The following is a 24,882-nucleotide window of genomic DNA, read 5'->3' on the forward strand; positions in this document are numbered from 1 at the left end:
CTAAATCTATTCAGATGTGAAAAGGCCAACTCTACTGCTGGATCAGTGGGTGCAATAACCTACTATTAGACAATTTGGTGAAATCTTGTGCACTCTAGAATGTTGAATATACTTACAGGCATTCAAAACCTTGATTAGTGTGGCACAACGGTTCAGTGATTAACACTGCTGCCTCTGTCAGGGACCCAGGTTCAATGCAGTCACCAGAGGCTGGAAAACTCCTGACAGACATTTGCTTGCATGGGTTTCCTCCCACTGTCCAAAGATGTGCAGGTTAAGTGAATTAGCTATGCTAAATTGTCCATAGTGTTCAGAATTTGTAGGCTAGTGCATTAGTCAGGGTAAATATAGGGGGATGGGTCTGGGTAGGCTACTATTTGGAGGGCTGGCGTGGACCTGTTGGGCCAAATGGCCTGTTTCCACATTGTAGGGATTCTATGAAAACTTGGTACATTGCATAACTTGTGATCTTAGCACTCCAACACGAATGGAATGAGAAAATGTTGCCAAAGCTTTATCTTATATTCAAAACAAAAAGGCAAGATTGCCAAATAGATTATACCACAGGTGGAAGTTGACAACCTTCCCCTGCCACTGCAGGAACTGCAAAACCTGCACCCACACCACCTCCCTCACCTCCATCCAAGGCCCTAAAGGAGCCTTCCACATCCAAAGCTTTACCTGCACATCCACTAATATCATTTATTGCATCCGTTGCTCCCGATGCAGTCTCCTCTACATTTGGGCGACTGGGCGCCTCCTAGCAGAGCGCTTTAGGGAACATCTCCGCACCAATCAACCACACCGCCCTGTGGCCCAACTTTTCAACTCTCCCTCCCACTCTGAGGACATGGAGGTCCTGGGCCTCTTCACCGCCGCTCCCTCACCACCAGACGCCTGGAGGAAGAACGCCTCATCTTCTGCCTCGGAACACTTCAACCCTAGGGCATCAATGTGGACTTCCAGTTTCCTCATTTCCCCTCTTTTCCGCCCCCCCCCCCCTCACCCTAGTTCCAAACTTCCAGCTCAGCACTGTCTCTGTGATTTGACCTTCCTGCCTATCTTCTTTTCAACCTATCTACTCCAATCTCCTCCCTGACCTATCACCTTCATCCTCACTCACCTATTGTACTCCATGCTACTTTCTCCCCACTCCCACCCTCCTCTAGCTTATCTCTCCATGCTTCAGGCTCTCTGCCTTTATTCCTGATGAAGGGCTTTTGGCCGAAACGTCGTTTTTTTTTTTTTTTTTCTTTTTTTTGTTTTGCTGCTCCTCGAATACTGCCTGAACTGCTCTTCCAGCACCACTAATCCAAAATCTGGTTTCCAGCATCTGCAGTCACTGTTTTTACCAAGTCAACTGGTTAATCAAGGTGTTCTGGTGAAAATAATAAAGATATTATAGGCACCTTAAGCTTAGACCATTCAAAAAAAAGAGGGTTGAAATGAGTTCTTAGCACTGTTAGGAAAGTGTCAGTACAGAGGAACCTCTATTCTCCTCAGTAAGCAATGCAATCCTGAAACATGCAATGAGTAGATCAGCTTATTCTATATGCTGTGATATAAATTGGTACCTGTGACTATTAAAGCTTTTCACCTTGCAATTACTGTGTTCATGTAGGGTATTCTACGGACTCCAGACACAATTAGAAAATTCCAGACAGTCCCGGCCCAGCCAGGGCAAGCTTCACCTCTTCTGCAGTATTTTGGGATACTCCTTGATCAGGGACAATTGAACAAGTATGAATCACTGGAACTCTGCCGTCCTGTCTTGCAACAAGGCCGCAAGCAACTGCTGGAAAAATGGCTGAAGGAAGATAAGGTAACAACAGCTCTTTAATTCCTCCTGAGAATGGGCACTGATTATTTGGAGCTAGAATACAAGTTACAAACTTGTAACTTCAAGCACTTGTGGTGGAGTATGTTTCATGAATCTGCATTTATTGTTGACCTGTTCTTTTAATGTTTGCTTTTTAATGTAGTTGGAGTGTTCTGAGGAACTGGGAGACTTGGTGAAGACAGCTGATCCCACACTAGCTTTAAGTGTCTATCTCCGTGCCAATGTGCCAAATAAAGTTATACAGTGTTTTGCAGAAACTGGACAATTCCAGAAAATTGTTCTGTATGCGAAAAAGGTAATTTGTCCTACATCCTTCTATTGACTTTACAATACCTGTTGAATGTTTTGGGTAAAACTTGAACAGAAATCTTCAGCACTTCCACATGTATTCAATGTACTAAATAACTTTGTCTGAAATGCACCAGATTGTGTTATGCTTTTTTTTTCTTGACTTCCCAAATGTTTACCCCAAGTCCAACTTCTTATACAAATGTTTAACAGGTTGGTTACACTCCAGACTGGGTCTTCCTGCTGAGAAATGTTATGCGAGTGAGCCCTGACCAAGGACTTCAGTTTGCACAGATGCTTGTCCAGGATGAAGAACCCCTAGCTAATATTAATCAGGTCAGTTTGAACATTTCTAAGCTTTTTAATTTGCAGCTGAAGTTTAAGGAAGGATCTGCTGGTGGGTCTTCAGCTGGCTTGTTAACTGAACCAAGTGTTAATGAGTCCAGACTTGGATTGTTAGCCATCTCCTATCATGGGTTGAAATTAGTTTTTAGGAATCTGTCTATTGGATTAATGAAGTGTGGCTGATGTGGAAAATTGGAACTATTGTTTCTGGTCTAGTGTGGCTTAAAAACCTACTCCACTCAGCTGTGACCTTTGTTTTTAACAAGCAGTAGTTCTGACACATGTGCTAGTTTGACAGTTGCTTTTGTAAACTCCATATCAGCATAATTTTAGAGGGCTAATTTCAAGCCCCATGCCTGAAAATAGTATTCTATAAAGCATTGTGCTTTAGTGGAACTGTAGAGTTCTAATGTAAGCTGGTAAATAAAGTGAGTAACTGATTTCACTCCCATTTTGTATTATGGTGAATGAATGCTCATTGTGGCATAAATGTGGATTCTCTAGTTATCCTGTAAAGTGGGATAAAATCTAGATGACTTTTAAATTTTTTTTTTTGCTTTCTGAAGTAACATGGATTTTCTCCTGTGGCCTTCGGTGATTTCTAAAATTTTGTATCAGTTTTTCATGACTTTTGTTGTTTCAATATTGCATGTAGATATTCAATCCTGAAACTACATAAAGGTGCATAACTTAATCTGGCCATTAATTGTCAGATGTGTTCTCTGTGGAGCTTCACAGAACAACCCCAGATTTTTATCCACCCATGCCTTTCCAATTGAAATTGCTTGATCGTTCTAGTCAAAAATCTTACCCAGCGCTAACCGCTTCCCTAGGATCAGCTGAATGGATCAGAAGTCAGTTTGTCCATAACAGATTAAAATCAAAAACAAACCTTTTTTAAAGAGCTGTGCAAGTTCCTGACAGTTGATGCTAATTTTCCCTTCCTTCCAGATTGTGGATGTATTTATGGAAAATAACCTGATCCAGCAGTGTACATCTTTCCTATTAGATGCGTTGAAGAATAACAGGCCTTCTGAGGGTCACTTACAAACACGCCTTCTTGAAATGAATCTGATCCATGCACCGCAGGTGGGAAGTGTACTTTACTAGCCATGAATACTTGGATGTTTTGGGTTGTTCTTTGGTTTAAGAACTAATCTCTGGCCTTCACTGTGTCAAGTAAAGTAGCAACATTTGAATTTTTTTGTCTGAAGATATTTTAATGCCTAAAAGTCTCATGACATTTGAATACTCATTGGATTGTAAAAAGTGCCTTTTAATATAAATATTGACCCCTCTTCTGATTTCTTCAGTCCTAACCCACAAATGAAATACTAAATCTGGCAAATTTAGTTAGCCCTCAAACTCTCCTAGTGTCTGGAATAGCCTTAAGTACTATATTTTTACACAAAAAGTAAACATTACACTTACAACCTTGTATAAAGCCAAAGTAACATTACTGCAATACAGTGTGGACATTTAGGCTGGAGTTCTTGGGACAAGTATAATGGGCCTTGGAATGAGCAAGGCTCTTTGAATTTACCTAGTAATGCAGCATGGGAAAGACCCTTTTTAGTCCAACTGGTCCATGCTGACCAGACATCTTAAACTAATCTATGCCCACTTTGGCCTATATACCCTCAACCATTCCTATTCATATACTCATCCAGATGCCTATTTTTTAAGTGGGTAATTGTACCAGCTGCCTTCCAACAGTTCATTCTATGTATCCATCACTCTATGGAAAAAGTTGCCCTTCCAGGTGCCCTTCTTTTTTGAACTCCCCGGAGGTTACCATCTTGGCTGTCCACTATACTTCCAATGTTGCAAACTTATTAACCATACCTCCTGCAGTGAAATCCAAACCACATATTTAAATGATGAAAAGCAGTGGACTCCACACTGTGGCACACTGGTCGCGGGTCTCCAGTCTGAAAAGCAGCCCCGGTCACCTTCTGTCTTGTACTGTTTTTGAGCAGGTTCTGATTTCAAATAGCTAGTCCTCACTATTCGACGTGGGTCTAAACCTTGCTAAGTAGTCTACAATGAGGAACCTTGTCAAACACCTTACTGAAGTCCATATAGATCACATCTACTACTCTGCCTTCATCAATCTGGAGGTTTTTGGAGTAGCAAAAAAAAAATCACTTTAATGAGACACACTTTCACCCACACAACTGAATTTTTTTTTTTTGTTCAATCATTGCCTCAAACAATTGGAATCAGAACAGATAATCTTATAGATTAAGGCAAGAGAAGTATTTCCTCTGGGGTTAGGTTTCCCATTTTAAATGTTGGTTTTAACTTGATTTAATCCCTGTGTCAGATGGACTTGCCGACTTTTTTTTTGTTCTGGGACTCTGACTTGCCTAAGCTGGTCAAAATTTCAAGTGACTTAACATTCTACAAACCAGACATAATTCTAATAATCATTAGATATATTTTAAGGCAATTCCATCGCAATGGTTTATAACATTGTAACTGTTTAATGTCCTTGCTAGTTGAACATTAGCTTGCATGTTGGCTAACAGTCAAAAATCAAAGGCATTTTGAGCAATTTCCTGTCCATTCAGTATCTTTCTGTAGATCTGCTTTATCTTCATATTCTAGAGACTCAGCATATGACCTCCAGATTGCTACATTCCAATGTAGCCAATTGTAGCAGCTGATCACTGCAGTTCGAGTTATGTGCATACCTAACATCCTTACTAATGGGACTTTACTTTCTTAGGTGGCTGATGCAATCCTAGGAAACCAGATGTTCACTCACTATGATCGTGCCCATATTGCCCAGCTATGTGAAAAAGCTGGCTTGTTGCAAAGGGCTTTGGAGCACTATACAGATTTGTATGATATCAAACGTGCTGTTGTACACACTCACCTTTTGAACCCTGAGGTATGAGTTTAGAACATACTGAATTCAAGTCTAAGTGGAATTTGTGTGAAATGCAGCTTTAATATAGCCTAAGTTGTTAATCTTAGGCATTTTCAATGTTGGTTTGAAAGTAACCTTTTTTAAAAAAAAAACATGTGAATGAATGGCTTTAGTAACTTGAGACTAGTTTATTTAAAAAAAAAAATCTCAGTCTTGCATAAATGTAAGACATCAGGATGGAAACTTTTTTCTTGAATTGGTGGTCTCACGAGTAGTGGCTTCCTGAAGCAACGAAATATACACCTGAACTACTAAAGCCTTCCTCCGTCAGGGGCAGCAAGACCACATGCAAATAGCATGTTGAATCCTAGAAAAGGAGTTTGGCCTTGGACATAGTCTGAAAAGCAAAGTTCTTTGGCAGGAAAAAGTAATCCTAACTCTGCATTACTTCAGTTTTCAACTTAGATTAGGTGTTCGTATGGTCACTGCCACCTGAAGAGCAGCTTGTGGTGCTCTAGAGACTTACAGTTGCTAAGTTTTTGATTTCAGGATAGCATTATATTCACCTGACTACACACTTGAGAGAATTGACTAAGCCAGGAAAGTCACAATCTCCTAGAATTTGAACAGCTCCTTCAAATTATACTTTCAAGGCTGGGAACTTAAATGTCAATAAACTCTTGTGCCTGCTATATCTATTCTCCAGAATTGTGTAGAATTTTTTTTTAGGCTAACTTTGGCTGTTATGCAGAATTCCAGGTTAGTGTTCCATGGCACTTCAGGATGCTGCCCCAGACCGTAATACTCACTACTGACTTTTATTCCTCTGGATTTTATTGTAAACATTTCAAATCTGCAAAGATAATGAGCTGTTCACAATGTCTTGTAAGTTCTGAGCTAAACATGATTGCTATGCTTTTGGAAACTAGGGCTTAAAATGTTTTTCATTTCTCCCTACCTCTAGTGGCTGGTGAACTTCTTTGGTGCACTCTCTGTAGAAGATTCCCTTGAGTGCTTGCGTGCCATGTTGTCAGCTAACATCCGCCAGAATCTGCAGCTTTGTGTGCAAGTAGCATCCAAGTACCATGAGCAGCTTGGCACTCAGTCATTGGTGGAACTTTTTGAATCCTTTAAGAGTTATGAGGGTAAGCTGTTTTATGACTCTAGTCTCTTGCACCACCTGAATTCCAAGGAAGCTGTTTTGTATCCATGTCTTATTGTGAGTAACTCACTGACTTGAGCTAAACCTCTTGCCCCTTTCTCAAATTATAGTGATGTTGTTGCTTTAACTTTACAGGACAAAGTCTAGTGCAGATTTAATGCTGTTTGTTTAAACCATTAGTAAACTTGAGACTGCAGATCCCATCTATGCAATTACATTCTGAAACTTTTATCTTTTTAAGAATTTTTTTAATCTCTACTTGTTTCCTTTCCTAACCTTTCTTAGTGCATTCATCCTTTTTTTTTCTATCTGCCCTTATTCTAATTGTTTTTCGTTTTCTGTATTTTTTTGGTTTTGTGAATACCGAAGCTGGTCTCTGTAGATATATCCACTACTTTTAAAACCAATATTGTCCCCTGAGTGTAATTGCAGGAGACTCTATCCAGGAGATGTTTTGATTTGGTCTGATTTATCGCCTGCACAAGTCCAAATATATCAATGTTCAAAACTTACTGGCTTTCATTTTTCTGCTAAGCATGTTTTTAATGATCACAAACTATACAATGACTCATTCAGCTTAAAAAGCAGCTGATAAACTGCATTCAAAGATAGGAATAGTGAAGGCTTCTAACATGCTTGAGGCAATTGAGGTTCTAATGCAGAATCATGCAAGGAGTAACTTTCTCTCCACGAGGTAAGTCAATGTGAAATTAGGTAGTCTACCTGTGTTTTAGGAATGTAGAAAATAGACCTTCTGACTCTTAAACAACTGTCTCTTGAGATTAAATCAAGCATGTGTAGAGATGAGGGTAATTCTATTAATGGCTTTTTGACATTTTATTTAGACATCTTTAAACTCATTATAAAATAATGCTAATGGTTCTAACTTGTATAGCAGATTATTTTTTCTTTTGACAATTTGTCTTGCAGCAATCTTCATGCTAATGACTGGCAGTTTCTGGCATTGATTGCATTGTCAGTTCATCTATATTTGTAGCATTCTATTTCTGAAATATTTGCTTGGAGCAAATTGAGTTTTGATCTGCACCTCCTGTTCTTTCCTTCAAATTTAGGGTTATTTTATTTCCTTGGATCCATTGTGAATTTCAGTCAGGAGCCTGATGTTCACTTCAAGTATATTCAGGCAGCATGTAAAACTGGACAAATTAAAGAAGTTGAGCGTATATGCCGTGAGAGCAACTGCTATGATTCAGAACGTGTGAAGAATTTCCTGAAGGTACTCTTTATAAAATGTGGTGCCTTTGGCCCAGCTTCATTGCATTCTTGGCAGCACACTGCCCACTTTTGGTCATTCTTGCCTCTGGAAAATATAGTTTTTGGCTTGCAGCCTTAAAGTGCCCTTCCAATAAGCACTGAAGGGCTGCTGTGTTGCTGGGGGTAATATTCTTCAGTGACCATACGCAACCTGTTCCAGTGCAGATCTTATATCTATTTAGATTTGGGGAATACTAAACAATCTGGCTTTAAAATGATATTTCTGTTTGCCAAAGTTTGCTAACGACCCCATCTACTACTTGTCTATAATTACAGAAGTGGCTGTGTTCCCAATTATGTTTCAATGGCCACTCCAGCCTGTTCTGCCCTTCAAGATGTTTTATGGGTAGGGGAAAAGTTTCCAATATTCAAACTTTAAGAATTATTATTACATTCCATTGAGCATCCATTGCTCCAAGATTGAGAATTCTCAAGGTCTCAACACTCAAGATTTCTCTTCCACATGAAAAGCAACCCTGAGCTTCAATCCTGTGTATGTTGAGGGTTATGGTTCCATTCCTTTACAAAACTTCACCTGGGAACCTAATAACCTCAAACAGTCAAAGGTGGTTATAACTGCAAGTCTGTCTTTTAAAGTGCTGTCAGTAGTGGAAATTAGCAATTCTGATGGATCACCAATCTAAAACACTTGGCCTTGCCAGAGCATTTTGTTTTAGTTTACTATCCAAGTACTTTGCTTTCCCCCTGTCTTTCAGCTGTCCTATAATTATAATGAAAAGGTAAGCCTTATTCAAGATAAATTACTTGTAAAGTCCAGTTAATGAAACCTGAGCAGTTGATAGCTAAGTTATTGAATGTGCAATTCTCTTATGTAATGAGATTTTTTTGTCATGGGTAGATGATCAATGCCTATCTAATATGCTGAAAATGCTTTAAATGCTTCACTGTTCATCTGTACTTGCAGAATTAACATTGAACTTTGAGCAGACAGGATTAATTCAACTAATGGAAGTCTGCTTATAGGATGCAGCTTCACAGATGAAGGTGGATAGACAATCCACTTTCTGTTGCTACTTTGATTTGTGCAGTTCAACCATTTTGTAACTGAAATTTCCTGTAATATTGCAGGTGTTGAATTATCTGCCATTTTTAGTAGCACAGGCTATTGTCCATTTTCAAAGTGGTAATGCAAACTGGAGAGGGTTCAAAGATTTCAGGATGTTGCTGGGAATTTTGAGAGACTGGGACTTCCTCCGAGTGTAGATGGTTGAGGGGTGACCTTTTTTATAGAAGTTGGCAATCATGAAGCCTAGATAAGGTGAATAGCAAGGGTCTTTCTTTCTTTCTTCCCCCTCCCCCGGGTGGGGAGTTCAAAACTATGGGGCATATTTAAGGTGAGGGGAGATTTTTTTTTATTTTAAAAAGGGCATGAGGGGTAACCTTGTGGTTCATGTGGAATGAACTCGGGAAGTGGTGGTACAAGTACAGCTACAATGTTAAGACATTTGGATAACTACATGAATAGGCAAGACTTCAGGCATGTGGGATTAGTTTAGTTGATGTGGATTAGTTGAATGAAGAGTCTACTTTCCTGCCATGGTGCTTAGAATGGAATGGTCTCGAATGGAACCAGATTTTGGTGTAGAGGTAAATTAGGGGCTATAATGCAAAATCTTTAAAGAAGCTTTCATTGTGACAATCAGTCAGCTAGCATTTTAAAATCCATCATTAACTTTTTTGGAGACAATCTGCCATCCTTGCATAGTCTGTGGTGCTTGAAAGTGACAGACTCTTTAGTTGACCGGAAGTTGGGCCACTGCAACCTGAAGCCTTTCTTGTGCTGGGTAGTAATGATGTTTTGTTTTTCAGGAAGCCAAACTGACAGACCAACTTCCCTTAATCATTGTGTGTGACCGATTTGACTTTGTCCATGACCTTGTTCTGTACCTGTATCGCAACAACCTGCAGAAATACATTGAAATCTATGTCCAGAAGGTCAGTGAAATAATCATTAAGCTGTTCTTATAACTATGATCACTGCTTTGCAAAAGTGCTCACAGATTAAGTTTCATAATCATCCAATAGGTGCTCAGCCCTTCATACCTGTTCCACCATTGAATAAGATAACTGTCGAACTCAACTCATACAACTTTTTTAAATATCCTGGATCCCTTGTTGCCAAAAATATGGCACACAGCAGTGAATATACTCTGGCTGAGCCCACATACTTTGGGATAGCCAATTCAAAACTAGCAATCTTGGAATGAAGACATTTTAGTCTGAGATTTGAGTGCTTACCCTAATTCTAGAACCTCTCTAGCCACAGTTGTTTTCCTGGCATGTGTGCTGTTAACTCCTGAATGAGATTCTTTTCATCTAGGCTCTTGGGATTTATGCCTGGTCTACTCAGTTGCATCAATCACTCATCCCAGGAGTCAGCTGGTGGGTTTTTTGTACAGCAACTACCTCCTTGGGTAAGGAGATTGCACTGTTGTGCACAATTCTAGGTCATTACACTTGGCACTCCTCTTGTAATTTATACCATTTGCCCTTAATTGTATTTGGCTTGTTGCTGTGATTCCAGAGTATTGAAGGGTAACAGGATAAATCCAAGAATAGCAGGAAGAACAAATGTAGGGCTGAACAGCCGGCTTGATGCAATGGGCCAAACATCGTCCTATATTAGTGATATTTTGCTACAAAATCCTGAGAAGCAGTTTGGCATTTGAGGGTGAATTTTTTTTTCTGTACATGGAAAGCTATGGAAATGCGTTGCCTGGAAAAAGTGGCTAAAGAGGTAGCCAAACCAATAATTCTCAAGCAAATGACTTCATGCAAGAACCAAGTTCATGCACTTCAGTTTTCCTTATGCTGGTTGGATAAACAGAACTGTTGCCAATATGTGGTGTCTCATTGTGTGCAGGTGAATCCCAGCAGGCTTCCAGTAGTGGTAGGTGGACTACTGGATGTGGATTGCTCTGAAGAAGTTATCAAAAATCTTATCACTGTAGTCCGTGGACAGTTCTCAACTGACGAGCTTGTGAGCGAAGTAGAGAAAAGAAACAGGTTAGTAACTGACTTTTCCTTGTGTTTTGAGGTAAGTGAATGAAGTTTCTGCTGCTAGTTTTATGGTACTATTTTTTTTGTCACCTGCAGGATCAGGGTATTTTTTTCATCCCAGTCTTCTGCCCCAGAATTATTCAGAAACATCTTCTGATTACTGAAGAGTCCAGCTAAATTGCTAGATCTGTTACAGCAGACGTTTTGAACCCTATCTTGTGCATTGTCAATTGTTTGCAGCATTTAACTGTACCATTTTAATGGGAATTTGTCATTATGGAGCACTCTACAGCTGTAGATGACTTCCATATATTGAAGTTTAGTCTGTACTATACTGCAACAGATTAGCAGGAAGGGAATATTAAAATCAGGCAGAATGAAAGAACATCAGACACTAAGCAGATCAGTGAGAACTGGCTTATTTTGAAATGTAAACTGTAGCACCTTGAATTGCCAGACTTCTGTAATTTAATACTAAACACTCAATTTACCCTGATCCAGGTGATAGCAATGGTCAATGTTCCCTGTTGTAAAATTTATTTAGCTACACTTAGAACTGTTTTTGGACAGACCTCTGGACTGTGTATACTGATCTAGGAATGTCTGCCTAAATTGTTTGGATTTGAGTTGTTGAACCTCCATCTGAGCTAAAGAGCTGCAGCTGACCACTGGATTTGCTTTAGCTACCTCCTCCCCTGGTTATAAACTTCTGAAACCAGGAATCCAGAGATCCTTCAGATTAGAGTGGTGAAGATTTCAAGTATATTTCAGGAAGTCACATAGCCACCTTAAAGCGATGAATGCTCCAATTTTAAATCTCAACACAAAGTTCATCCAACAGGTTTATTTTGAAGCACTAGCTTTTGGAGCACTGCTCCTTCAGGTGGTTCATCACATGATGGAGCAGCACTTTGGAAGCTAGTGCTTCCATATAAATCTGTTGAACTGTAACCTCTGAGCTTAACTTTTGGATGCCCCAGTCCAACAGCAGCACCTCCAAGTCATTCCCCAGTTTGACGTACTTGCCCTTGATTTGAATTTACCAGTTGCTGCTGCTTCTAAGGCTGTTTTTTTTTTGTCTTTTATTTGTCTGCAGATTGAAATTGCTGCTTCCCTGGCTGGAGGCTAGAATTCATGAAGGCTGTGAAGAGCCTGCTACTCACAATGCTTTAGCTAAAATCTATATCGATAGCAATAACAATCCTGAGCGTTTTCTGCGTGAGAACCCCTTCTATGATAGCTCAGTGGTTGGCAAGTACTGTGAAAAGAGGGATCCGCATTTGGCTTGTGTGGCTTATGAGCGAGGCCAGTGTGATTTGGATCTCATCAAGGTTAGTGTCTTGGCACAACATTTTAAGATGGGTACTGTCTGGGTAAAAGCTGGCCTATTACTCATAAATTCATTGGTCTTTTTTGTGCAAGAAGTTTGGTTACAGCCACAGCTCAGGATGTGATCTTGTGGGTGCAAAGGAGATGGATCAGAATATGGGATGGTGTTCATTTTTGAGCAGAGTGCTGAATGGGGGCTTTTTTTGAGGTGAATACAAATTTGAGGGGCATAGACAAAGCAAATGGGAGAAATATTAACCCTTGGTGTTAATCAGGCAACCTTAGTTAAGGTAAGGGGCTGGAAGTTTAGAGGGAATTTTGAGGAAGAATCTTTCACTTTGGGTATTGGGTATCTGGAACTTTGCCTGAAAAGGTGATTTAGTAATGAGCTATCTCCAGTTTTAAGCATTTGGTTAGCAAAGTGCTGCAGCATTTAAATGCTGGCCAAGTTCTGGAAGATGAGGTAGGAGTGCTTGACTAGTGCAGACATTGTGTGGGGCTTTTTAAAATTTCTTTTGCACTGTAAATCTGACTGCTTTTGAAAAAGCACTCCTCTGAACTAAAAATTATCCTGAGTTTGGCTGTCCAAACTCTGGGCTTTGAGGTTGCAACCTGGAATTAGATTTGCAATTGGGTGGCACGGTGGCACAGTGGTTAGCACTGCTGCCTCACAGCGTCAGAGACCTGGGTTCAATTCCCGACTCAGGCGACTGACTGACTGTGTGGAGTTTGCACATTCTCCCCGTGTCCGCGTGGGTTTCCTCCGGGTGCTCTGCTTTCCTCCCACAGTCCAAAGATGTGCAGGTCAGGTGAATTGGCCATGCTAAATTGCCCGTAGTGTTACGTTAAAAGGGGTAAATGTAGGGGCATGGGTGGGTTGCACTTTGGCGAGTCGGTGTGGACTTGTTGGGCCGAAGGGCCTGTTTCCACACTGTAAGTAATCTAATCGAGCTCAGACACGTGGATTTCTCCATGCTAACAGCTAATGCAGCCCTTTTATGCTTGGTTTTTCAATAGAGGGAATGAACAAACATTGATATTTGAACTTCTCATCCTTATCTGTCAGCTCTGGCAGCTGAGGGGTAAAATATACTTGATCAATTCTATTTATCCTCTTTCTAATCTAATGATTAGAAAATCCCTGTTTTATAGAACTTTTTAAAGGAGCAATTTGATAAGCCAGTTGTAGTCTGCCAATACAAACTTTTTTTAATGCAAGAGCTTTCTGAATTGTTGGCAATTTAAAGTTAAGGAGTGATGCATACAGCTGACTTGTATGATTTTAATCTCATGCTTAGGTTTGCAATGAGAACTCTCTATTCAAGAGTGAGGCTCGTTATCTTGTACGTAGAAAAGATCCACAGCTTTGGGCCAATGTTCTTGAAGAAAATAATCCTTTTAGACGCCAGCTGATTGACCAGGTATGCTCTACATTCTCTAATTATGAAAGCTTAAGGGAAATATTCTGCCTGATTTAAATGTACTTCCAGTCAGACTGGTACTATTTCAAATCCTCACGCACTGCATAACTTTAAACTGACATGTGAAGCCTCACCTCTGGATCAAGTAGGACTTGAACCCAGAGTTGAAACATCTCAGTGCCACTATTTTTGTTGTGAATGGAAAAGTAGAGATCTAGCTATTGCTTTACTCCCTTCCTAAGCAGAGTAGACAGCTTGCTAAATGAACTTCAACTGGAATGGTTAAAAGGTGGAAAATTTTAAGGAGTTTTTGAAACTAAAACTCAAATGTTTCAAATAGAATAACTTCGGTCTTTGGGGTATAATAGTGCTTTTTTTTCAGGTGAGTATACAGATAAGATGTCAGTTTTCAAATTAAATTTCTCTCCAATCCCAGAAGACAACTTCTCATAACTTATTAAAACTGGCTGCAGATCAGTAGTGTCATTCTAAGCAGAATGACACTTGAGGAGATCAAGGTCTTCAAAGTTGGGCTAATCTAGTTCACTATCATGGAACTTCTGGAAATTAATTATAACAGGACTGCAATGAAGTTGTGTAACTTAAATATTTGCTCTTTAGCAATTTGGCAAACAACAATAAAGATGTAACATCTGTTGATTTTTGTGAATTATTTCATTTCTTCTTTTCATCTTACTGAATATCTCCCTTAACCAGCTAATACATTCTGAGCTTAGCTGACTCTTCACTTTACAACAGCTTGTTCTTGAGCCTCATGAACCACTTTGTAAAGTGAAAGTAATTGCTTTTCAGGTTGTCCAAACAGCCCTGTCTGAAACCCAGGATCCAGAAGAAGTATCTGTCACTGTGAAAGCCTTTATGACTGCTGACCTCCCCAATGAGCTGATTGAATTGCTTGAGAAGATAGTCTTGGATAACAATGTCTTTAGTGAACATAGGTGAGAAATGTTTGACTCTTTCTGTTCACTGTAAATCTATGAATAACCTGTTTTTAGAAATAAATGCCTGGCTATATTTAACAAAACTAGTGACTTTTCACTACCCAATACCTTTAATTTTTTATAGTGGGAACCAGCTCATGAAAGGATTACAATGCCAAATTAAAATTTGCCATCTGAATGGTGATAGGAATAGTATTAATTATGTCAACTTGCTGTTAACTGTCAGGATTCTTTGTTTTTAAAAAAATAATGTTCAGGCTCAGAAATCCAACTATAGTAACTACCTTACTGTTATTTCAAAGGGATTTGTCACTTTAACTGCACTGACCATGAGGTTTATAGAATTAATCCTAAGGCTTGTGCTTTTGATGAAATTTCTTTCACAGGAATCTACAGAACCTCTTGATTCTTACTGCTATTAAAGCAGATCGCACCCGTGTTATGGAGTACATTAATCGTCTCGACAACTACGATGCTCCTGATATTGCGAACATTGCCATCAGTAATGAGCTTTTTGAAGAAGCATTTGCAATCTTTCGAAAGTTTGACGTGAACACTTCTGCTGTGCAGGCAAGAATATTTTCCTCTCTATTGAAGGATTTAAGACACTTGCATCTGAATAAGTAGATGTGCCCAAGTATGTAAAATGAGCAGAGTGGATTAGTAGTTTGTATTGCTAAGTGTTCTATCTCCAGCATTGGACTAGCCAGTTAAGTACGATGGCTTTAACTGAATTTTGTGGTTGGTGGTCAAACAGATTTGAAAACCTTCTGGTTTTTTTATTTTGCTTTTTTAATAAAGCTTTTCATTGACCTTTTTTAGGTTCTGATTGACCACATTGGCAATCTCGATCGTGCTTATGAATTTGCAGAACGTTGTAATGAGCCAGCAGTATGGAGTCAGCTGGCAAGAGCACAATTACAGAAGGATTTGGTTAAAGAAGCCATCGATTCCTACATCAAGGCTGATGATCCTTCTGCCTATATGGAGGTTGTGAAAGCAGCCAACAAAAACAGTGAGTAATGGTCAATGAATCAACCAGAATGAAGTTAATGCACATTCAGGAAGCATTTTTCTCCCAAATCAACTTTGCAATCACTAATCTGCTTCTGTTTCCCCCTCCCGTTTCCCATTTTTAATCCTCAGCCTGTCAGATGACCTGTTTCCATAAACTTGATCACCTGACCTGGATTCCCATGTCTGGCTCCTATGTCTGTGACCTGTTCCTTCACCTTGGTCCCTTTTTTATTCTCCCATGCTTATCGTTAGTTCCTGACTATGTCAACATTTAACTTTTTTATGAATTCCTCAACCTCAGTATTAAGGTAAAATTTTTAAACATATCCTGAGACCTTGGTAGTGTGTATTGTTTCATCCTGTCAGCGGCATTTGACACAACCTGCCATCCTCTAGTCCCATTTGCCCAGTGGCACTATCCTCACAGCTGCTGTAGTTGATCAGAAACAAGAATGCAGATTCACTGGCTTTATCTTGTCACTTCAACAGGTTTCAATAAGATCACCACCTCCATTCTAAATCCAGTGTAAAGCTCACTACCTCCTTAGCCTTACTCTAAGATCATTTCATTACCAGCAAACATCCTCAAACTTTTGATTTCTCTAATGAGAATTTTTAAGGAGATCAAAAATGCTGTCATCCCACCAGCACCTTGTGCAGTTGCAGTACGTCTTCCCTGTTTTATTCCAGCCCCCTTGAAAGTATGGGCCAGTATTAGCCTTCCTGATCACCTGCACCTGCTGCTAGTGTGTGCAAGTACTCCCAAACCCCCCTGACCTTTCTGTGGCTTTCTCCATTTTAAACACTTCTCTCTTCAAACTGAACAACTTCACGTTGCCCTAACATATTCCTAACACATTCCATCTGCTAACTTCCTGCCCACTTCCTTAACCTACCAATATATCTAAACTTTCATGAAACTTGAGTCAAGGTCCTTTTTTTTATTATTGGTTTGTATGTGTGGCTCCTGTTGACAGTTGGATTTTTAAAGTCAAATCTCTTAATCCAGTTTCTCTCTCAAGCTTTCATCGGAAAACAATTTAATTTTAACCCCTTTGCTCTTGAATTGATCTACTAACTCTGGTCAAGTCTCCAAAGTTGGCAGTCATGCATTTTTTTGGTATCCAACTCCAAGGTTGGAGAATTACTTCTCCAAAACATCATACTTCCACTCCATTGATAAGATAGCAAAGTAGGACACTCCTGCTCCATCCAGTCTGTGTCACTTTTTTTTCCCCACTTGGCCTTTGACTTCCAGTTGGTGGCTTAAAGCTGGGGCACCTATCCAAGGTGGTGTGGTAGTAGCCAGCAATCTGACTGGAGATCCCAGCACTGGTTGTCTGCAGAGGGCCCTTGGAAAGAGTCTGCATTTTAATTTGTTTTGATGTATGGTTATACTATGTGTATAGCTGTAATGTAACTTTATCTATTCTCCTACAAAGGATTGTACCCAAGTTGCCACATAATGTCATCTTATCAACTTTTCACTGTACTCTAATGCATACATGTGACAATGCTAATTCAAATTCACTTACCCATTTCAAAAGGAGTGTTGTCTCATCTGTCCCACTATTCCCTCCGTTTAACTAGATATACACTTGTTGGAAGGCTGTGGTGCAGTGGTAGTGTCCCTGTCTGAGTCAAAGGCTGAAGTTAGTCTCACCTGCCTTGGGTGTCATAACCCATCTAGGCAAGAGGCTGATTTTTGAAGGTATCTACTCCTGTCTGCTTCTGTGCAGCACTTTAATAGTGTAACTATATTAACTGGAATTGTAAAGGCAAGTTGTTCCTTCTATTAAAGGTAAATTGTTTTGATTTGCACTGATTTAAACAAAATGCCACATTTTTTTGTTAGCTCTCTATTCTTAAAGCCTTGTCATGCAGCTGATATCTTTGTCAGGTATCGTTTCTACTTTGGATGGTCCTTTTTTAATTGTGCAATTCAGAAAACTTGTCCTGTGGGGTTTTTGGTCTTCCCATGGGACGTGGGTGTCATTGGCCAGAGTTTATTGCCTGTCCGTCCTTTAGTTGCCCTTGAAGATGGTGAGCTGGAGCCTCTTAAAGCACTGCAGGCTGTGCTGTTGATAGACCCACCTTCCTGTTAGGGAAGGAATTCCAGGTTTGTTTTACATGTTGTGGTGTTAGACCATCTTTCAGTCACTTTTTTTTGTTCTGGTTTTGAGCTTGCTATTTAAAACTAGACTTCCAGCACATAAGGAGGGATTTCTGGTTTGGGCTGAAGGGCATTTGGAAGATTTGTATTGGTGAGTGATCCAGGATTTAACAGCCTCAACAGCTCCCTGGATCTCTAGACCAGACCTGAAATATCTTGTCCCATTTAAGGGAGTGGCATTTTCCCCCTTCCTGAAGATTGATTGATTGATGTACTCTATGGGTGCATCTGATTCCATCCCAAACCTACAGCAAGCCTTTCAATGGTTGAGAATCCATTTCCTTGCTGCCTAGATCCCTACTCCATGGGAAATAGCTATTGTGACAACTGCCTAACCTGGATCAAGAACCAACTGAGGAATGGAATATGAAAGTACTAACTATAAAATATTCTTTGAATTTGAGTTTCTTTCACTTAGAGCTGAACTTGTGCTCCTCCCCTTTCTAAAATGAGTGCCAGCAAAATGTTATATCAAGTTGATTCTTAATCTGCATTACCTGATGCTGCCGTACTGGGTTTTTTGTTCAAGATACTAAACTATCCTTTTTTATATAAAAAGGTATTGATGCCAAGTGTGTAAATGTTTCTTAGTTGATGTGGTCAATTCTTCTTTAGCAGTGATTATTTAATCCCCATTTCTGATCTTTCAGATAACTGGGAAGACCTGGTGAAATTTCTGCAAATGGCTAGGAAGAAAGCCAAAGAGTCATATGTGGAGACTGAGTTGATATTTGCTCTGGCAAAGACCAACCGTTTGTCTGAACTGGAGGAATTTGTTAATGGACCCAACAATGCCCACATTCAACAAGTAATACCAGAAGACATTCTTTTATAAGACTGCACTTAGACTCTGCATTTAAATGACTACACTATTGAATTAAGTCTGTTCAACAATCTTGGTTTCAGTTGTCTTTTTGTCAACTTTATGATGCAGTTTAGATAGCTCAGTTTTACAAGGCAAAGCATTTAATTTGCATGCAAGTCCTTAAAAGCTGCAACTCATTAAAGCAGATTACACATGCATTTAGAATTCCATATGTAATGTGTTCCATTAAATGGAGAGCAAATGTGGAAAAAGCCAATTTTTCAAATGGCCCATGGTCCAAGTGCTGTGGGACCCAGATAAGTTTGTGCAGTCTGAGCCATATGAAATGGCTGATAATGGCCAGACTAATTTTCAGAAAATGTTCAACTTCAGTGAATTAAAGTCTAGTTAACTTGCTGACCACTAGGGTGGTGAAAATGCACTGTGATTTCCTTTTGTTGGAAAGGGACATTGCTGGGCACCTGAAAAGTTTTTTTTAGTTTATGGAGCAATTGGACTACTGACACTAAATTTAATGTGCAGAATTGTAATATTGTGCTGTGAATCGGAGCTCTAAGAACCGTTGAGTGTTCTAACTCTGGGTACAGCATAGGCCATTCAGCCCAACAGTATGCTAATGTATGAAGCTAATATATTTACCTCCAACATAGGTTGGTGATCGCTGTTATGATGATGGCATGTATGATGCAGCAAAATTACTTTACAACAATGTGTCCAACTTCGCTCGCTTGGCTTCCACTCTGGTACATCTAGGCGAGTACCAAGCTGCTGTGGACAGTGCTCGCAAAGCTAACAGCACCAGAACTTGGAAAGAGGTATGAAATGCAGCCAATAACAGTTGTTTGTATTACTCGAGCTGGTTTTGAAGATTTTATAGGTACCTAAAAATCCTGGCCTTGCTAGAGCCATTTGTATTCAAAACATGTTTTTTAAACATGGCTTCCCTAGCTACCTAAAGATTGCAAATGAACAATAAGGATGAACTTTTGAAGCTTGTACTAAAGCTATTAAAGTTTCACCCAAACTCTGCACAGCAACTCTAATCTGGGCACTGTTCAATTAATCATGTGATTTTGAATAATCTTTAAATTGCTCTCCTATTCATCCATCTTTAGGTTTGTTTTGCCTGTGTTGATGGCCAAGAATTCCGTCTAGCCCAGATATGTGGCCTACACATTGTCATCCATGCAGATGAACTTGAGGAGTTGATCAGTTACTACCAGGTAATTGTTCTACAACAGCTCTATAATTCCTCAGCTGCTGTGAGATGGTTTACTAGGAGTTGCAGCAATTCATAGTTGTATAGCACAAACAACATGCCAATCAGATATCATTATTGGCCAGCATTTGGCCCATATCCCTCAGTCATTCCTATTCGTGTACCCATCCAAATGCCTTTTTTGAATGTTGTAATTATAGCAGCCTCCACTACTTCCTCTGGCAGTCCATTTCCATACACCATTCATTTTGCATGATTTTATAAACTTGAGATCATCCCTCAACCTCCTATCCTCCAGTTGTGCAGGGGGAAACCCTAGCCTATTCAGAGACTCCCTATAATCTCAGACCCACCAATCCTGACAAACTTTTAAATTCTGGTATCAATGAACATGTTAATGCGTCAGTTTGTAACAGTTATCAAAACTGAAGTTAAATTTGTGCTGTAGATATTATCTACAAAGGCAGAAGTACAGTAGATTTTCCTCCGTTTAGATTCAATTTTGAAGTAGCCAGAAGTTAAATCATTGACTTGCACTCTGCTGCTACCAATCAAAATTAACAACAGGAATTCTAAACTCATCTGGGCAAAGTACACTCTTCCCCAGTGGCTTTTACATGGTGTGGGGAGAGCATGGTGGGTGGACCTGGATGAATGCCACATTGCTGTCTGTCAGGCTGGTCATTGTAATGTGACAGCAGATGAAGTAGGCACTTATCCTGCTATTGACTGAGCAAATGATTGCAACTGCTGAAAATGTGTTGCTGGAAAAGCACCGCAGGTCAGGCAGCATCCAAGGAACAGGAGAATCGACGTTCCTGAAGAAGGGCTTATGCCCGAAACGTCGATTCTCCTGTTCCTTGGATGCTGCCTGACCTGCTGCGCTTTTCCAGCAACACATTTTCAGCTCTGATCTGCAGCCCTCACTTTCTCCTCAAATGATTGCAATAAAAGTAAACTTATTCACCAGATTTAGCAACCAAGCTCCTGTTTGGTTTGTTCACTTTTATATTGTACAATCTGGAGCAGGTATGAAAGAATAGTGCTATTTCCTATTAGTTTAACCAAATGTCAGATTTACTTTTGATCTTTATCAGAACCACTTTGGAAACTAGTTTTCCATATGTCATAACTAAAAAATGAGCCATTGAAATCTTCACCCATTAAGTCTCTTTCCAGTTAAAACCTGATTCCTTGGTAGGGCTACTATACTTGTCTCTAATTACTTAATCGGTGTGTTATGCATTACTTTGTTTTTAACTAGGATCGAGGGTATTTTGAGGAACTGATCTCTCTCTTGGAAGCAGCATTGGGCTTGGAACGGGCTCACATGGGAATGTTCACAGAGCTGGCAATACTATACTCCAAATTCAAACCACAAAAGATGAGAGAACACTTAGAACTTTTCTGGTCCAGGGTCAATATTCCGAAGGTATTTGTCTTATTCCACTAAAAACTGATGCATCGTCCAAACTAACTACTGTGGGTGCATGCTGCAGAGTCTAGGATCTGAAGAAAGGTCGATGGACTGATGTTTAGTTCCAACCCATAGATACTGCCATACCTGCTGAGATTCTATTTTTGTTTTTTTTTTTTTGTTTTTAGGTGTTTTTTTTTTTGCAACCTTATTCTTGGCTGAGACACCAACCCTGGTGAAATGGAATTGGAATACAAATTTTCACTCTGCTTTCCTGATGCCTTTTAAGTTATAAATACACTGCTTTGTGTGCATCAATTAACTCTCACTTCAACACTTTTTTTTTAATATGTTGATGGAAGAAAATGTTGAATATCTTCCATGGGTGAGGTTCTTCACCAGATAATAGATTTTAAGGTGTCAAAAGAAGCAAAGGTAGAAGTGAGGTAACCTTTTACGCAGATGTTTATCTGGATTCCCCTGTTTTCAGGGCATTGGAGTTACTTTTTTAATAAATATAAACTGAATTTTATAGAGCTACGTTAAAACCAAGCTGGTGAATGGAACTAAACCGGGTAGCTATCAGAAGCAGTCATGTTGGCCTGCATCTCTTTAGTGTCAACCTGGGTGTAGAATTGTAATACTCTTGTTTTGAACATTTTTAATAACTGGAGTCCTTTTGGTTATGTAGATTAACCGATCTTACTTGAGTAACACTTTGTTCATACTACTTTTCCCTTTGCTATCTAGGTCCTTCGTGCAGCAGAGCAGGCGCACCTTTGGGCTGAGCTGGTCTTCCTTTATGATAAATATGAAGAGTATGACAATGCAGTCATAACTATGATGAGTCACCCAACAGATGCTTGGAAGGAAGGGCAGTATAAAGATATAATCGCAAAGGTATAGCATTACATTGCTAATAACACATACTTTCATCCCAGTGATGTAATGGTCTAAAGATTGCTGTTCTGAATAGTCTTAGTTTTAACAATGGCTGTTGACTGCCTGGTTAAAACTTCCTAATGTGGAACAGTTTCACTCAGGTTTTGAAATAACCAATCTTGGGAATTGATCTTCCTCTTAAGACTAAGTTCAGGTGACTTGGAAAGTTGTTAATTCTCCAATTTTTATTTTAAATAGGTTGCTAATGTAGAGTTGTATTACAAGGCCCTGCAGTTCTACTTGGATTACAAACCACTGTTGATCAATGATCTGTTAATGGTGCTATCACCACGTTTAGACCATACCAGGGCAGTCACTTTCTTCAGTAAGGTGAGCCATGACTGAATCACAACAAAATCAGTAACTGACACTGATCATGCATTTCATGAGTAACTTCAGTGGATAAGTTTAATGCTGCCATGACCATTTTGTGTTCTGCTTGCAGGTGAACCAATTGCCTCTAATAAAACCATATTTACGCTCTGTTCAAAATCACAATAATAAAGCTGTGAATGAAGCTCTGAACAACCTGCTTACTGAAGAGGAGGATTATCAGGTACCGTGCAATATTTAATAATTTTAAACTCTTGGCAAGCTCTTGAGTAGCTGCTTAAGGGCAACTGACCACTCCAGTGAATTCCCAAGTTCTTATTGAATCACTTGCTCAGCAGTCTTGCCCTGGCTCGTTCCTTCCCATCCTACTTGGAATATCCCACATGAAATCAAAGCTGCCTATTCAGTGTCTTGGGATTGTTGACTATCCCTTCCATGGCATATTTGTGCCTGCAGTTAATTTGGTTTCACATGGTCAATTATGTATTAATTATCTTGGAATATGAATATTCCACTAACTGACAAGATTTATTTTTCTAATGGTTTGAGGGTTGGCTTACTTTCATAACTGACAATCTTGAACCTACTTTAAACAGCCAGCATTGTAACTTTTTTGGAATATTGGATGTCTTGGTGAAAAGCTTTCTTTAACAACACTTAATCCCTCTGTTCTAATTACTCTCTTCCTTTTGAGTGGGCGCTGCTGCATCTACTTGATCAAAACCCCAAGTTGCAGTCTTCTGGAAGGAACTTGGAAATGATCTGTCAAAAACATTCCTTGTCAGGAACTGCTGTCAATGTACCTCAACCACCACTCCAGGATAATTGGGGATTGGTGTTAATGCTCATCGAGCCAGGAACACCCATTTTCCCTCTAACAAAAATCTAGTGAGATTTTGCCATGAAAGCATCTGTAAACAGTTTAACTTGGACTTTTTGAGCTTTGACCTCCATCTGAAGGGCAATCGGCCAGTGTTTGAGTAAGATTACCTTGGGTTTTTCTTGTCACAGGGTTTGCGTACATCTATTGACGCATATGATAACTTCGACAACATTATCCTTGCTCAGCGCCTGGAAAAGCATGAGCTAATTGAGTTTAGGCGTATTGCTGCTTATCTCTACAAAGGTAACAATCGCTGGAAACAAAGTGTGGAACTCTGCAAAAAAGACTGTTTGTACAAGGTAAGTTTCTGTAGAATTGTATGGAGCAATGTTTTGAATCTTGCATTGACTAAAACTTTAAATGTTTCGTGCAGTGGTAAGTTTTGAGTGACTGTTTTGTAGGATGCAATGCAATATACAGCTGAATCCAAGGACACTGAGCTTTCTGAGAAACTTCTGCAATGGTTCCTGGAAGAGGGCAAGCAAGAGTGTTTTGCGTCCTGCTTATTCACATGCTATGATTTGTTACGGCCAGATGTGGTTCTTGAGCTGTCATGGAGACACAACATCATGGACTTTGCAATGCCATATTTTATTCAAGTTATGAGGGAATATCTCAGCAAAGTAAGTGAACTTTTAAAAGTTGTCTTTTTGAGCAGTCTTTGCACCACTCCTGATTTTATGTGCTGTTTGTCTTGTCAAAACATTTCTTCCACAGCATTCGTGTAGAAAATTTTCAGATGACCAGGCTTGAGTGTAAAAGCTGGGAGGTTATGACAAAAGCTGAATAGAAAATGCATTAAACCACAATGAAAAGACTTCAGCCTAGGCAATGAAGTAAAGCTACATTTGACCAGAGTGTTGCTTGGAGCAGAAGTCAGAGGCTTACAAAATTGAGGTAGAGGGTTAATAGCAATAGTGTTTTTTTTTTTGGTGTGTCCCCTCACTACTTGCATTTGGAGGGATCAATTAGTAGGGGTATTTAAGTTTCAAAGGGATGAGGAAATATTTTAAGGATGATGACTAGCTCAAACTTATCTGTCTGAGTTGCAGGCAGGAACCACGTTTTTTTTTTTTTGGAAGCTCCATAGCCTGCAAGGGTATGGACCAAGTGCTGGGAAATGGGGTTAAAGTAGAGAAGTGCTTGATGTGTGGACATTAAACCTGAATCTTGTTCACTTGGTGTCTTGAGTGCAAATGCTGGCTTAAGTATTACTCCTGTTGACTCTCCAGATCTGGTGCAGTAACTTGCTTTCAGATCATCTTAGTGACCTGTTTGAAGTCCCCCTCTAGTTGAAATCACAATATTAGGACAAGTAACTAAGTTTGATCTTTTGAGTGTCTTAAGAGAAATGACATGGGGTGGAATTCACACTTGGGCAGCTAAGACTGCCCAAGGTTGGTCCAAAACGTTTCACATGAAGTTAGACTTGACTTCAGAGAGGGAGGAATGAAGCAATATCATGGCAGTTTCTCTTGCCTTATGACTGCAGATTGAGGGCAATTTAGCAGTTCTGAATTGGAAGCTCAGTTCATTACCAAATTGGCACCTCCA

General features: G+C 39.7%; 1 protein-coding gene across 3 annotated transcripts in view; it reads left to right on the forward strand.

Moving 5' to 3' along the window:
• cltcl1 (clathrin, heavy chain-like 1) overlaps positions 1-24,882 on the forward strand; it is a 53,268-nt gene that overhangs the window by 20,532 nt on the left and 7,854 nt on the right. For all 3 annotated transcript variants that reach the window (XM_043715382.2, XM_043715384.2, XM_043715386.2), the window contains exons 8-30: positions 1,622-1,822; positions 1,983-2,135; positions 2,342-2,464; positions 3,425-3,562; positions 5,205-5,369; positions 6,313-6,493; positions 7,584-7,747; positions 9,616-9,741; positions 10,670-10,812; positions 11,903-12,137; positions 13,434-13,556; positions 14,370-14,515; positions 14,905-15,088; positions 15,341-15,533; positions 18,359-18,516; positions 19,185-19,349; positions 19,650-19,757; positions 21,018-21,185; positions 21,921-22,070; positions 22,311-22,442; positions 22,558-22,668; positions 23,457-23,627; positions 23,730-23,951. In XM_043715382.2, the coding sequence (XP_043571317.1) occupies positions 1,622-1,822; positions 1,983-2,135; positions 2,342-2,464; positions 3,425-3,562; positions 5,205-5,369; positions 6,313-6,493; positions 7,584-7,747; positions 9,616-9,741; positions 10,670-10,812; positions 11,903-12,137; positions 13,434-13,556; positions 14,370-14,515; positions 14,905-15,088; positions 15,341-15,533; positions 18,359-18,516; positions 19,185-19,349; positions 19,650-19,757; positions 21,018-21,185; positions 21,921-22,070; positions 22,311-22,442; positions 22,558-22,668; positions 23,457-23,627; positions 23,730-23,951 (3,660 nt within the window). The remainder of the gene's footprint in view (positions 1-1,621; positions 1,823-1,982; positions 2,136-2,341; positions 2,465-3,424; positions 3,563-5,204; positions 5,370-6,312; positions 6,494-7,583; positions 7,748-9,615; positions 9,742-10,669; positions 10,813-11,902; positions 12,138-13,433; positions 13,557-14,369; positions 14,516-14,904; positions 15,089-15,340; positions 15,534-18,358; positions 18,517-19,184; positions 19,350-19,649; positions 19,758-21,017; positions 21,186-21,920; positions 22,071-22,310; positions 22,443-22,557; positions 22,669-23,456; positions 23,628-23,729; positions 23,952-24,882) is intronic.

The sequence above is a fragment of the Chiloscyllium plagiosum genome, unplaced genomic scaffold, assembly GCF_037043375.1.
Source record: "Chiloscyllium plagiosum isolate Xiang-an unplaced genomic scaffold, Cpla_swu_hap1 HiC_scaffold_24, whole genome shotgun sequence".
Taxonomy (NCBI): domain Eukaryota; kingdom Metazoa; phylum Chordata; class Chondrichthyes; order Orectolobiformes; family Hemiscylliidae; genus Chiloscyllium; species Chiloscyllium plagiosum.